Source organism: Eufriesea mexicana, unplaced genomic scaffold (assembly GCF_001483705.2).
Source record: "Eufriesea mexicana isolate 0111107269 unplaced genomic scaffold, ASM148370v2 scaffold3508, whole genome shotgun sequence".
Taxonomy (NCBI): Eukaryota; Metazoa; Arthropoda; class Insecta; order Hymenoptera; family Apidae; genus Eufriesea; species Eufriesea mexicana.
In genome coordinates, this window is record NW_016911531.1 from 162528 (window position 1) to 172308 (window position 9781).

Below are 9781 nucleotides of genomic sequence, written 5' to 3' on the forward strand. Positions count from 1 at the left end.
TTCCTGCGAAACGAGCCGCGTACGCGTCTACGCGTATCTCGTGGAACTTGCGCCACGCTTATCGCTTCTTTTCGTCCTCGAGTTATCGCTTCATCGCGTTCTTTACGCGCGATGAAGTCGCGTCGGGTGAAAGACGGGGCAAACGAACGTGCGAGAAAACTCACCAAACAGTGGACCGCGAGCAACAGAAGAACCATAGTTCCACCGTAGCCGCGCATCATCGAGCTCCTATTTTCCAGATACGCGACGTTTTCACTACGATCGAACGATCGATCGCACCCTCGTGGAGGTACGTAGCGTGTGATTGCGCGGTGCACGGATTCAACGAACGCGACTGCTCGATATCCGCGCGTTCCTCGGCTGATGACTGAAAGCAAACTGAGCGACCCTCCGCCGCTTTTGGCCTCCGTGCACGAACGATGGAAAAGCGGACACAACCGTGTTCCCTCGCTCTCCCACTTCTTTACCACACCGTCTCTCCGTCTTCGTGTCTCTTCTGCTCTTCATCTTTCTTCAAACGATATTCTCCCTTCCGCGATCTATGTAGTTCGTAGCTAGAAATCCATCGCCAATCTTTCCACCGCCTGGTCTTCTTCCTCGGCACTCGTCCAACCGTAGGGCAGTCTTTCGTTCGTCCTTTGGCTAGTTGCTTAGTTATGGCTCCGTGCTGGTTCCGACCGCTGCAACCGATATGGATATGGAAATGAAAGGAGGTAGCGAGGTGTCGAACGAATGCGATTCGGGTCACGTGCAGGTTACTTCGAAATTCATTGGTATTCTAGTACGAGAGAGGATCGCAGACGCGAGCTTCTTCCACCCCTTCTCTTCTTCCTGTTGCTCCATCGCCCGCGCCTCCCTTTCTCGTACCGGTACCAGCCAACCAACCAGCAAACCAACCAACCAACCAACCTACCTACCTACCTACCTACCTACCTACCTACCTACCTACCTACCTACCTACCTACCTACCTACCTACCTACCTACCTACCTACCTACCTACCTACCTATCTAGCTACCTACCTACCTACCTACCTACCTACCTACCTACCTAGCTACCTACCTATCTACATACCTATCTATCGGTACATCGACCAGTGCGTGTGCTTTTGTCGATCTAGCTACCTACCTACCTACCTACCTACCTACCTAGCTAGCTACCTACCTATCTACATACCTATCTATCGGTACATCGACCAGTGCGTGTGCTTTTGTCGATTTCTGGTCCTTCGGCAGGATTGATCGCACCAGCGAACGGTATCGCTGACCTCTTCTTCTACTACCGTTCCTCGTCTCCACCAACCGCCGGATCCATCGCACAGAGCTACCCCTGCGTCGTCGACCCTTACGTCGAAAGGACCATCGTCGACTCGTGATTATCGTCCATACGATTCGCCGATGCACCGTTCGCTCCACCGATAAGCGGATAAGAAGAGACGGGAAGCGGGAAGCGGGAAGTGGAAAACGGCACGCGGCGGCGAGTGCCCCTCGTGAAACAGGAAGCACCGCGATGGACTACGCTGGAATGTAAATGGAGGAGGATCGAGCGAGACTCGAACAAAAGAAGAGCGAGGCGCGAGAAGCGCGTAGAACGCGTTGAACGCGAGGTAAAAGACCTGCACGGAAAGGCCATAAAACCGTACAAGGATCGAAGAAGCGAAAACGAAACTGTGACTTCGTCGAGGCGATATTTTATTCTACTCCGTCGAATAAGTATCGAACCGACGTTCGTACACTCGCGTTGTTATCGATACACGCACTTATCGCGCCTTAGATAACTTTTTCACGCGTCCTGCCTAATGCCTCGGAACACCAATCGACGAATTTCCGGGTTTTATCCGCGATATCGGGATAAGTGGTTTTTTCGAATAAAAACGACACTATAACCGACTTTCAGCGGTTTTATACGATGCGAGATCCGATCCATGTACATATATGTACATATATATATATATATATATTATATATGAATGTATGTATGTAATATAATTTCGTTCTTCTTCGCTTTGCTCCGCTTTACTTCGTTACCGAGCCCCATTTTTCACCGATTCGATGCCCCATCTAGCGAGCCGGTGTTCCACGGCCACACGTTTCATCCGCGATTAGCTCCGAAATGTGCAAATAAGGAAGTCCGGAATGCTCGGATATCTAGCTTAATTTATCTCCTTCGTTCCGAATACATCCCGATTGTATACCGTCTTTATCTGACCGAGTATCTGAAAATTATGCTGTAACGACGGTAATATCAAACCTCCCGATCCCCGCACCTTCTGTATCTTCCCCTTTCTTTCATGCCTCGTTATTCTTTTTGAATTAATTAGATCTCGGTTATTAATTTTCCCGCACTTATGCACACGCACTGTTCTTCCTTTCTTCTTCTTCCAAGAGACCAATCTCGATCGTAATCGAGAAAGAACGAATTCCATTTCAGACTTCGACTAAATCGATGATACGAAAATATGGTCAAAGGAAATTACACGTGTGATAACTTTAACCGAATTGAAATTACCGCCACAATAGACGTTTGTCCAACCACGAAGTGGGAAAAGAACAAATACCATGTGAGATTCTCTACTAGTCGAATTTCCAACATATACACGTGACTCGTAATCAAGTCTAATTCAACTTTTTCTTTCCATGCTTCTTCTAAGGCCAAAACCAAAAACCAAAATGGATCGATGAAAACGAATCCAAAGATTCGTTGTCACCTTAACCTGCAACGCGATTAGAGTCGTTTGCATTACGTAACTCGTTCGATATTTTCACAACGGATGTCGCTGTCGTCGTACTCGTCCTTTATAGCTCGCGTTAAAAGAACAGGTTAAGTGTTAAGAAAATTCAATTTCAGGCATGGCATTTATATATACGAAAATGATTTCCAATCCAGGTAAGTGAATGTAATTTGTCTTCGTATCGAATGATGATCGAATCGAATTCGCATCTTTTTGAGACAATCAAAAGTGGAGAACGAATAATTGAAACCGATTTCACAAAATTCGATTTCGTAAAGATGAAAGGCACTCAAGTTAAATAGAATCAAAAAAAAAATTCAACCGTGTCGTGTAATCAGAGGTATCTGTTTTCAGTACTCGGGATCACCGTCAAACAACTATTTTACTTCGAACATCTATTAACGAAACAAGTAAGAAAATTGTGACGTAATTTTCATAATTGTTATTCTCGTTGTTATTTTTGTTATACACCTCATCCCTAATTGAATTAGCATTTCAAAGTAGAATTTTCGTTCCATTTTCAGAAATTATACGGTACATTCCGTATAAAATCGCGTTTATCGGACACGATAACTCAAAGGTTGTATAGCACGAAACAAGTATTCAGCAGAGATAAACCACATTGTAATGTTGGAACAATCGGTCACGTGGATCATGGAAAAACGACTCTTACCGCAGCTATCACTAAAGGTACTCGTCTCTTTTTTTTTCTCCCATTATATCTTCTTTCCATCTATCCTACTCTTCCTACTATAATTTCTTTCTATTAGTGCGTTTTAAATTATCATTCCCATCACTGTATGTCGTAGTCCTTGCCGAAAAGGAGCTCGCAAAACTGAAACAATACAGTGAAATAGACAATGCACCTGAAGAAAAAGCTCGTGGCATTACCATTAATGTGGCTCACATTGAATATCAGACAGAAAGTCGACATTACGGTCATATGGATTGTCCAGGACATGCAGATTATATTAAAAACATGATCACTGGTACGGCGCAAATGGATGGAGCCATCCTTGTTGTCGCTGCTACAGACGGTACTATGCCGCAAACAAGAGAGCATCTTGTACTAGCTAAACAAATTGGTATCGATCATGTTATTATTTTCATCAATAAGGTAAGATTTAAAGCTTTCCATTCTTTTTTTAAAAAGCTAAGAATTCTCTCCTCCAAAACTCTATATTCCATGTTTATTTGTAAAGGTCGACGCAGCGGACAATGAAATGGTTGATTTAGTAGAACTAGAGATAAGGGACCTATTAACTGAAATGGGTTACGATGGGACAAATGTTCCCGTTATTAAGGGCAGCGCACTTCACGCGCTGAATGGTACTGAGCCGGCACTAGGACGGGATGCTGTACTCAAATTGTTAGATGCTGTTGATACTTATATTCCAACGCCCACAAGAGAATTAGACAAACCGTTTTTATTACCAATAGAGAACGTTTACTCGGTTATGGGAAGAGGCACGGTAGTTACAGGCAGATTGGAACGTGGAAGAATTAAAAAAGGCACGGATTGCGAATTGATCGGGTTCAATAAAGTAATAAAGACCACCGTAACGGGAATAGAAATGTTTCACAAAACGTTGGAGGAAGCGCAAGCGGGTGATCAATTAGGTGCTTTAGTTAGAGGTTTAAAAAGGGACGATGTTAAAAGAGGAATGATACTCTGTAAACCAGGTAGCATGAAAGCCAATGATCATGTAGAATGTCAACTATATATGTTGACTCCAGAAGAGGGAGGTAGAAAAAAACCTGTTGGCGATATGACTCAACCTCAAATGTTTTGCAAAACATGGGACGTCGCGTGTCAGATGAATTTAATCCAGAAAAAAATGATCATGCCCGGTGAAGATTTTACGTAAGTTTTCTTTAAATCTATTGAAACAAAAAAAAAAAAAGAAGAAACTTTTTCGCTTTACTTGATAAGACGATATAATGTGAATATGGACTTGTGTTTACAGTGCTGTATTGAAATTAATAAGGCCGATGGTATGTGAAAAGGGACAGAGATTTACATTGAGGGATGGAATAAAAACTTTAGCAACTGGAGTAATAACGAATATTTTGCCAGGACTAAGTGACGACGATCGATTGTTGCTTCTCGAAGGTAAAAAGAAAATCGCGAAACTGATGGCGGCAGAAGCTTAATTTTCCATTATTTTTTTTGCATTTATCCTATATACCTTAATAAGAGAAACCAAATAGAAATCTTAATAAGAGAAACACGCTCGCGTGTATAGACTAGACGTACGGATATTATCGTGGTATAATTATTCAGTTACATAATTATCACTCTATAGTTATGTACATTACGTTACTTGCAACTTATTTTTATGCTATCACATTTACTACCATTTTATTGTATGTAAACACACGTGTATCTGATGAATAATAAATAAAATGTTTTCTTTGTATATAACGTTCTTCGGTCTCTTGTTTTTCGTCACATAGATGATACGAACATTTTTCCTTCCCCCGTGACTTCCCTAGCGGATAAAACGTTCCGAAAATGTAAAATTTAAGAAACAGTTCAACGATGATTTATTGAGTGCAATACATCAACGGTACAAGCTGTTTCGAGTAGAACGTACGAAACACTGATAGCAAGTATTTCGTTCCTCTTGTTTCTGTCTGTATCTATTAATCATAGAAGTGCTATGGTTGGGTGTACATTTTACCTCGTGCACACTCAGGTATATTCAATTAGTGATAAAACGAAGGAATTAGGAAAAGGTTTTGTCCGTCACCCAACGAAACGAATGTGTTTGTATAGAAAAGAAAAACACTGTTTATATAATTTAAGTTGAACAAATCGTACATTCACCTTCGCTAATAAAAATAGTAAACAATTCTCGTTATCGTGGACAGGCGCAACTGACTACAAACCGTGCTTCGCTCCAATCAAAACATTATTTCAAAATACAACACTGTGTTTAAGAATCATACATTATTCACAGAAACGATTGCTGCACTGTTTTCGTCCAATTGGTACTTTATTCCTTTTTCGCTTATCGTCGGGTATTAGTATGTACGTAAAGTAGCAGCAAAGGTTATATTATTTGTTGGTAAAGATTGAACTACTTTGAGAATTTCTCAAATTTGTTGTATGTGTACGTAGATGTGTACGTGCGTGATCGCATTCTCACGCATGTGTAAACAGTGACTTCTAATATTAGCGTTTCGACCATATCGAAAGATTCTTTCTTACAGAATTAATTTCTCACTTTATTATATTACCAAACAGCACGTTCACTCATTCTGATAAAGGCAATTCACGTACAATGTTTCCGTATACGGTATTATAAAATTAGCAACAAAAATCCAACGGCTTTGACGCTATGCCTTAAAGCAGATTGGCAAGTTATTCTAACAACTCCATTACATCAGATACATCATTTCACACAACATACGTGTACTCACGCACACCCATACGCAATATGTAAATGAAAGAAACAATAATTTGAAACTACAGAGCGTAAAATTTCATCGTGAAAGTTTGTGTGTATCGATCAAATCGTACATTTGAAAATCGATGAAAGACACGCTATGCACAAATCAGACGACGCTTGTATGGAATTAGACCTCGGGTTTAATGTAATCGCGCGCACAAATTTAGATATGGGCGAAAACGCGATGTTCAATTCCAGGTATCCTGTCTTTAAGACAAAGCTCGAGAAACGTGATGTCATAGAAATATTTCTGTCACCGTTTATGTTAGATATATCGACGTTTAATTCCATCGAAGAAAGAATCTCTGATATATAGAGGCACAAGTACATAACGTACTCAACACGCACGTGTATGTGTACGATTTGCCTCTATTCGTATCATACACGCGACGTGACAAACTAAAGATCTTCGTCATCTTCTGGTAACGCTGTCTCTTGAGCTTCTTTAAGATCTTTCTCGATCTGTTGTTGCCATTGTGGGTCCATTGTAACTTCTGGTGGAAGCAGAGCTGGCATCGCGACAAATTCAAGATTTGCATCACCAATCAATTTACGTGCCAACCATAAGAAAGGTTTTTCAAAATTATAGTTACTCTTTGCACTGATGTCATAGTACTGCAAAACAAGCACGCAAAGAATATTTTATGCGTATATGTATATACATTTGAAGATACACGAGATTAGAACAAGTAGAAAGGACGAATAGGAAAGAATAGAAAGAGTGGAAAGTGTCTGCTGCTGCTGTCGAAAAGCTACGACAATAAGCAACAGTAGTTTCTTACCTGTAAATTCTTCTTTCTATGAAAAACAATGCTCTTGGCTTTCACTTTCCTATCCTTAATGTCAACTTTATTCCCGCAAAGTACAATAGGTATATTTTCACAAACTCGAACCAAATCTCTGTGCCAATTGGGCACATTTTTGTATGTTACTCTGGATGTAACATCAAACATAATGACGGCACATTGTCCTTGTATGTAATATCCATCTCTAAGGCCACCAAACTTTTCTTGACCAGCTGTGTCCCAAACGTTGAATCGAATCGGGCCGCGATTCGTGTGAAAGATCAAAGGATGCACTTCCACACCTAAAGTTGCGACGTACTTCTTTTCAAATTCGCCGGTCAAATGTCGTTTGACGAATGTCGTTTTTCCAGTACCACCATCACCGACTAATACGCATTTGAAAGTGGGAATATCAGCTTCTTGTGCCATTTTAATACCGATGGTTAGTCGAAAAGTCGAAGTGATTGAGAGAAATCTGGAACAGCAAGGATTACCCTTGAAATGTTAAAGTTTTCATTAAGTTTTCAATCGAGGAAACCGATTTTCGACGTATAACTCGCACAACAGACTAACGAAATAGCACACCGCGATAAGACAGCTGCTTAGCTTATAATAAGGTTATTCGGTTGGTCGGATACATGGAAATTACTGGAAGATGCTAAATCGGAAATTGTATCACGCATGAAAAACGTGATCACGATATGTCGGTGTTCGAACTGTATTTCGAATAACTCGAAAATAACGTGTTATATCGATTATAGAATAAACACACCTACCGAAATGCTACTTTATCGTATTTTTTATGGTAATTTGAAAAGCCGGTTGATCAATGTCCCGCGCTCTGAGACAAGTCGACGTACAAATTCACCACGTTCCGCTAAAAGAATGGCGCCTGTCGTAACACAGGCTTTCACGTTAATCTTATCACACAATTACATGTAATTTCATAAAAATCGCGAACGATCGTGCAGATCGATAATCAATTTATCATGAATCAATGAAAATCTGAGAATATTGGTACGAAATTTCCCGGCAAGTAACGTGTACGTGAAAATGACCGATAAAATTTACCCTGCAACACAGTCGTTACGGCTCACAATGGCGTTCCTTCGAGTCGACGACAGGGGTCCGCATTTTCGTCATTTGCCATGTAAAATATAATCGAACTTAGCAAATGTATTAAATGAATATTGTACAAAAAAATGTTATTCGAATATTTTTCCATTTAAATTATTAAAATAATATATAAATCGGTATTTTTTTTTTAAATTATAACAAGAAAAGAACGTAAATCAGCGACATCTATTTTATGCGCGCCACATCGAGCCGGTATCGAAGAATTTTAGTTTTTAACGGGAGTATTAATATATGTATATATACGTGGAACGATATATCGGCCTGCGTTAGGCGGTATAGATGTTAAATTTGAAAACGACATATTTAAAGTAGTACTTTGTTCTCGACTTTTTTCCCTCGCCTGTTTCGATGGCAAATATCGTACATTAAAATACCTGGTACAATCGTGCGTTCATCGATACGACGCGTTATCCTCTATCTTTATAATCATTTAATATAAATTCGCACTCTTTTCGTATGCTTAGCGAAATAACAATACAGCTACGGAATTATAAAGGCATTCGCGCAGACAATGGAAAGCATATGATATCAATCGTTTCGATGGAAACAACGGATAAGATTTGAAATCGAATGTTTCATATTTTATCGAAAATATGGAGAAATGAAAATTCGTAAAGCAGAGCAGAAATTGTGTGCGTACGTGTGCATGCGCGTATGTGTAGGAGGGTCGGTAAATAGAGAGGTGGGGGACACATCGTTAAGATGGGGCTACTACGAGTTCTGGGTTCGGTCCTGAGTATAGTTGACGTCATCAGCGCATGCGTAGCGCAACGGACGGCACTGCAGAAGCAGGCGAGTTCGCGAGTGTATCGATTTTACGATCGTGTCTCTCGCCGCTAGTGCGTCCGTTTCCTTTAGTTTTTAGTGGTCGTGCTCATAGTACATGGATAAAATCGTGAATGGGATTAGCCGCTAGTCTCTTCACTCCGTACACCCGCTGATTCGCAACACTTTGCCACCCTTGCCATGACCAAGGATAGATTAGCAGCCCTCGTTGCGGTGAGTTTTATAAAACTACGTACATTTTTCGAAACCGAGTCGATTCGCCGAACGATGAAGTTGTCGTTTATTCCGTCTCGTTTTCTATATTCCTCTTTCTTTCCTTTTTGCTCTGATTTTCTCTTTATCTTCTTAACTCGCGCGCGCGCTTTCTTTCTCTCTTACTCTCGTGAATCTTAATTCTTCCGTGTCCGTGTTTATAATTTTCTTACTCGGATTCTTCGCTCATTGTTCGCGGATTTTCTGACGTTCAAGGAAACGATACTGTCTCGCTCGATACGTATGCGTATGATAATTCATCGTTGTTACATTCGACGAGATGTAATATTTTCTGTACGGAGAAACATCGGTCGGCAAACGAATCGATGCTTGTTCGGATTTCGTTTGCGGATAATAAGAAAAGAAGGCGTTTCCGAGGTGTCGTCTACACTCGACTGTCAACCATTCGGTGGTTGAAAGAAGAGAGAAAGAGAGAGAGAGAACGAGCGAGGGGGGGGGGGATAAACGAGGAAAGAAAAGAAAGATAGAAACGGACAGTTGGGCACAGAAAAGGGAAGAGAAAAAACAGAGAATTAAAAAGAGAGAGAGAGTGAGAGAGAAAGAGAGGGCAAGAATGGGAATGAAAAAGGGAACGACGAGGGGAAGTGTGGAGCGTGGGGGGGGGGGGGGGGGGGG

The 9781-nt window shown here is 41.0% G+C and overlaps 4 protein-coding genes across 10 annotated transcripts in view; 2 read left to right on the forward strand and 2 right to left on the reverse strand.

Annotated features, from left to right (window-relative positions):
- The window catches only part of ImpE1 (Ecdysone-inducible gene E1), a 5669-nt gene extending 3105 nt beyond the window's left edge, over positions 1 to 2564 (reverse strand). The window contains exons 1-3 of one of the 2 annotated variants that reach the window (XM_017904866.1): positions 2508 to 2564; positions 1176 to 1518; positions 165 to 680 (exon numbers count right to left, since the gene is read on the reverse strand). In XM_017904866.1, coding sequence (XP_017760355.1) covers positions 165 to 221 — 57 coding nt within the window. In that variant the 5' untranslated portion in view covers positions 222 to 680; positions 1176 to 1518; positions 2508 to 2564. Of the gene's footprint in view, positions 1 to 164; positions 921 to 1175; positions 1519 to 2507 lie in introns of those variants that run through there. The other variant, XM_017904865.1, reaches the window with a different exon arrangement.
- A 175-nt stretch (positions 2565 to 2739) lies between these two features.
- LOC108550938 (elongation factor Tu, mitochondrial) lies at positions 2740 to 5139 on the forward strand. The gene is made up of 6 exons (XM_017904867.1): positions 2740 to 2885; positions 3085 to 3140; positions 3255 to 3420; positions 3540 to 3847; positions 3933 to 4594; positions 4698 to 5139. The coding sequence occupies exons 1-6, from the start codon at positions 2849 to 2851 to the stop codon at positions 4882 to 4884; spliced, it is 1416 nt and encodes a 471-aa protein (XP_017760356.1). The 5' UTR covers positions 2740 to 2848; the 3' UTR covers positions 4885 to 5139.
- Positions 5140 to 5327: 188 nt separating this feature from the next.
- On the reverse strand, positions 5328 to 8118 carry Ran (RAN, member RAS oncogene family). Of its 3 annotated transcripts, XM_017904874.1 has the most exons (4): positions 8042 to 8089; positions 7747 to 7862; positions 6968 to 7445; positions 5328 to 6800 (listed from the first exon to the last, which is right to left on the reverse strand). In XM_017904874.1, the coding sequence occupies exons 3-4, from the start codon at positions 7397 to 7399 to the stop codon at positions 6585 to 6587; spliced, it is 648 nt and encodes a 215-aa protein (XP_017760363.1). In that variant the 5' UTR covers positions 7400 to 7445; positions 7747 to 7862; positions 8042 to 8089; the 3' UTR covers positions 5328 to 6584. The 3 variants fall into 3 exon arrangements, with proteins under 3 accessions (XP_017760363.1, XP_017760364.1, XP_017760362.1); XM_017904875.1 differs by lacking the exon at positions 7747 to 7862 and having other exon boundaries at positions 8042 to 8118; XM_017904873.1 differs by lacking the exon at positions 8042 to 8089 and having other exon boundaries at positions 7747 to 8035.
- Positions 8119 to 8867: 749 nt separating this feature from the next.
- Positions 8868 to 9781, forward strand: part of Syx1A (syntaxin 1A) — a 15688-nt gene continuing 14774 nt past the window's right edge. For all 4 annotated transcript variants that reach the window (XM_017904869.1, XM_017904870.1, XM_017904871.1 and 1 more), the window contains exon 1: positions 8868 to 9106. In XM_017904869.1, the coding sequence (XP_017760358.1) occupies positions 9074 to 9106 (33 nt within the window). In that variant the 5' untranslated portion in view covers positions 8868 to 9073. The remainder of the gene's footprint in view (positions 9107 to 9781) is intronic.

Bases quoted from the DNA above. Each gene is read 5' to 3' on its own strand.
- LOC108550938 (XM_017904867.1), top strand. From the start codon at position 2,849: ATGGCATTTATATATACGAAAATGATTTCCAATCCAG. The intron at 2,886-3,084 runs GTAAGTGAATGT...ATCTGTTTTCAG, and splicing joins GAAAATGATTTCCAATCCAG to TACTCGGGATCACCGTCAAA. The intron at 4,595-4,697 runs GTAAGTTTTCTT...TTGTGTTTACAG, and splicing joins ATGCCCGGTGAAGATTTTAC to TGCTGTATTGAAATTAATAA.
- Ran (XM_017904875.1), bottom strand. From the start codon at position 7,399: ATGGCACAAGAAGCTGATATTCCCACTTTCAAATGCGTATTAGTCGGT. The intron at 6,801-6,967 runs GTAAGAAACTAC...CTTGTTTTGCAG, and splicing joins ATAGAAAGAAGAATTTACAG to TACTATGACATCAGTGCAAA.